General features: G+C 50.0%; 1 protein-coding gene across 1 annotated transcript; it reads left to right on the top strand.

Moving 5' to 3' along the window:
* Nucleotides 1-504: 504 nt before the first annotated feature.
* GLOTRDRAFT_134407 (uncharacterized protein) lies at nt 505-3514 on the top strand (the record flags this gene model as incomplete). Its single annotated transcript, XM_007873397.1, has 2 exons — nt 505-1598; nt 2503-3514. 2 exons carry the CDS (start codon nt 505-507, stop codon nt 3512-3514), a joined length of 2106 nt encoding a protein of 701 aa, XP_007871588.1.
* Nucleotides 3515-3995: the final 481 nt, after the last annotated feature.

Below are 3995 nucleotides of genomic sequence, written 5' to 3'. Positions count from 1 at the left end.
GCCCGTCTCAAGGCTGAATAACACTCAGATCTGTATCTCTTCAGCATATCGAGCACGCAAAGGTCAAAATCCCACAAGAACGACCCTCATACATGGATGTCGAAGCGTCCCGCCAACCAGTCAACAGCCCGCACTATGGTGATCGACTACCCCATATAGGTTTGTTTGGCTGGCACAAACAAAATTTTGCGAATCGCGGTTTCCGGACTTTTATGCAAGGCACTGTAAGACTTCGTGCGTCTTTCATGTACAGTGGTGGTTCTTTCTCTGCGAATCAAGAGATTACCTGGTCTTTGCTTGTGTGATCTCGCCTTTCGTAAACGAACTACTCGTATCCTGTTGAGAACGTCTAAGTCCTCTTAGCTGAGTCTCAACATTTTTTGACCTTCTTTAACTCTTGCTTCTGACCTCGACGTCGTTGCGGCCTGATCAACCGTCTATCGGCTGTCGTCGTGTTTTACAGGTATACCTAGGGTTATAACTATGCCGGCTAGAAAGACGAGAATGACTACTCGTCGAGGTATCCCAGGTGAGTTGGATATTGCTTCGTTGGATAACTCCGCCGCGAACGTCAGTGTCGCGAGCGTTGAGGAAGTCGACTCCGCCCCTGCACCAGGTGCTGCAGGCGAGCGCGTTGAGCCGCCGTCCGTTCCCTCGGTAGGGAACGCTGACGCACGCCCCGTGGTTCACGGTGAGGCAATGGTAACTAACGGGACCGAGGCTCAGTCTGTATTGAGTGGTCATCCCTTATCAGGCACCGAGGGACCAGGCGCTCCTTCGTCGCCGCCGTCTTCGCGCACCTCGACCCCTTCCTTCACACTTCGGCGAGTAGACTGGTCTGAGGTTCGAGAAGATGGAGATAATGTTGGAGGTGGTATCCCCGCTTCGTGGTGTGATAGAGTTAATCTACAGCCTAATATGTTAATTGATATTTTGTCTGGTATCGAGGATGCCAATGAAAGATTTGCCGTCCTGGACTACCACTTGATGAAGACTAAGGAATCCAAAAAGCAGTCTCCTGAGGACAAGGCAGTCCGGGATGCTGACGACAGCTCACGAGCAATGATAAGTGAGGAAGTACCTTCTCCGCATGCTAAGGCTGCTCGTTTTGCGCCTGTGACCGGGCCTGATGAAGTGCTAGTCATGCGCACCGTCGGGACAACTGAAGGACACATCGAGAATGTGCCGGCTGATTCCCGAAATCACTCCGCCAAGGAGGTTCGGTCGACGATTAGTCCCTCGGACGTGGTTCGCGGGGCGAAGACGATCACTACGATAAAGTCGGAACCGCATGTTGGTCGGGCTGGATCGCAAGTTCCGTCGACCGGCTATATTCAGACTATCCTAGGTGGTGATCCCCCTGGGTCGGACCCGTCTGATTCCTCAAGTGACTCGGGTAACGACTCTGATGACGAGCGCATTAGCGACACCTCAAGTGCTCGCTCGGACACCTCGCTCAATACTCGTCAGCGTAAGAAGCTTAAGAGAAAACTATACAAGGCTTCACGTCGTATCAAATCAAAGCATGAAAACAAGCTCCCGAAAGGTGTTCGGATTGAAGAGCCTTCACGCTGGGATGGGACCCCGAACTACGACAGGTTCGAACACTGGGTATATGATGTGGAAAACTATTTCAGGACTACCGGTATTCGAAAGGACCTTCAGGTCCGTATGATGGGGCGATGGCTTCGTGGCAAAGCTGCCGATTATTTTATGAATTCTATTGCTGAAAATCCAGAGAAATTCACTCGAGAATTGGTATATCATGGTCTCTTCTCGTACTGTTTCCCTGCCAGATTCAAGGCTGAATTGCGGAAAAAATACAATAAATGTTTTCAAGGGAATAGACCATTCCGAGAATTTCTGAGAGAGTTGCAGAAGCTATCAAAACGTCTGCCTGACATCTCGGATGCTCATCTAGTTTTGAAAGTATGGGAGAATGCGAGGCGTGATCTGCGCATTGAGTGGGCTCGACTCGGTTATGATCCAGAAACTGCAACGTTAACTGAGCTTGAGGACGCCGCGTTGAATAGGGGAAGTCACGGTTGGCGTTTTAAGGCCGTTTTAGCGTCCGTTTTGCATTTCGTTTTCGACCTCTAAAACGCCTCGTGAAACGAAATCAACCGTGATCACCCCACATAAAATCCGTTCTACGGACCGTTCAACGCTTCGTTCAAGCACGCGTTTACACAACGTTTACAGCCACTCACTGTAGGCGGAGTTCCAATGTAGAGCCGTGATTCCGCTTTAAGGAACAGCACTCTTTAAGTTGAGATGGCTTTAAACACTTGGTATATACTATAGAAGGACACTGTCACTTCCCAGCACAAACTAGACACTCGGGAGGGGACATAAGTTCTCCAAGGCTTCAGTTAAGCCTAGATATGGCAATAGGATTTGCGACTCCGAGCTTACCTAAGACTGAAAATGCCGAGAGATGCCGAGCTAAAACGAAAACCGTGTTCGCGATTCGTGCAAAACGGCTCTGGAGCCGTTTTGCAGAAACGAGGCTAAAACGGTCCTTAAAACGAGCACCGTGACTTCCCCTAATATTGAGACGGCGGCTGCGCTCGCTGCCGAATCTCGTGGCGACTCTAACCGTAACTTGAATGCTGCTTCTCTCCACCGAGCGTCGACTGCTATCACTCAGGCTGGAGACTCTGCCAACCGCATTCGCAAATCACCCAATACGCCTGGAATTAACAACACCTCCAGCGGGGGCACAGCGACTAAGAATAACATTCGAGGCATTTCTACGAACCAACGCAGGCTATCTCAGACCGAAATGGATGAATTGCGCAGCGCTGGCAAGTGCTTCAATTGTCGAGAAGTAGGACACAACTCGCGCAATTGCCCTGATCGACACTCTGCGCGCGCGCCTCGTCTGCGTTCCGCTAATATCCGTGCATCGTCGGTCAACATAGGCAGACTCGAGCAACTTACTAAAGAGCAGGACACCATGCTGAAGCTATCGGCTTGCCGCCTTGAACGACTGGCTCCTGACCCGGCATGCAATCCGGAGGGCGTCGGGAGTCTTCTTGGCGATAACGAGGTGCTGGCGATAGACGTCCGATTCCTTGTTTACTTCGTAAGTGATGATATTGTGATTCTCGATCGCGAACAGAACTCGACATTCTGTCTGCCTCTACTCTGGTTCCGACGAAAGCGCTTCCGGCAGTTCTTTCGACGACTACCTTCCTACCTCGAAGGCCTTCTTGCTTTGAAGGATAATGATGATTTTGTTGTCTCGGATATCGACATGTCGTCTCAGTCGGATGCTCCCTGGTTCTCGCTGGAACACATCAACTCGGAACTGTGTTCTCAAGCAAACTCAGAGGATGATCTCGTGGCTCGTCAAATTCTCCTGGAGGGCGACAATGAATCGGAATCTGGTGAAGAGCAGGCCGATGAATCCACTTGTAGCTCGATGCCCTCTCTGGTGACAGTCTCTGATAGTACTGTCTCGGGATCAACGGATTCACTGGTAAGGGCTGTCTGGCATTTTCTGTTATGATTTTCCCATGCTTATCTCATTCCATTTCCATTCCGAGCATTGCTATTGGACAGTACCTTTCTCCGAGTAGACCTTCCCATGGACGCTATCTTCTTCTCACACGTTATCTTCCTTGACTCACCTTCTACCAATGGGCGCCCTTGTATTTCTCATTTCTCTGAGTTACGTTCTCACAGGATGGCTTACGCGTCCTTTCTTATTGTTCTCTTCTTTGGGTATTAACCCCTATACCAGTTACTATATATACTGTAGGAAAACCCATGTATTCCTTAGTTCAACCTCCTGTTGAATACAGCGATTACCTGGACTCTTGACTTGACCGTTGGCATTGGCCCGGCCAGACCTACCTTTCAGTACGCTTACTGAGGTAGTAACGACATAACTGTAGGCACGTGGCCCAGTTATCTCAAGACGACTAGTTAGGACATCGCTTCCTAACATTAGGTTGAACTCTTCTACGACACTTGCCGACTTCTTCAAG

This window comes from Gloeophyllum trabeum (genome assembly GCF_000344685.1).
Source record: "Gloeophyllum trabeum ATCC 11539 unplaced genomic scaffold GLOTRscaffold_00152, whole genome shotgun sequence".
Lineage (NCBI taxonomy): Eukaryota > Fungi > Basidiomycota > Agaricomycetes > Gloeophyllales > Gloeophyllaceae > Gloeophyllum > Gloeophyllum trabeum.
This window is presented reverse-complemented; position numbering and strand designations above follow the sequence as displayed.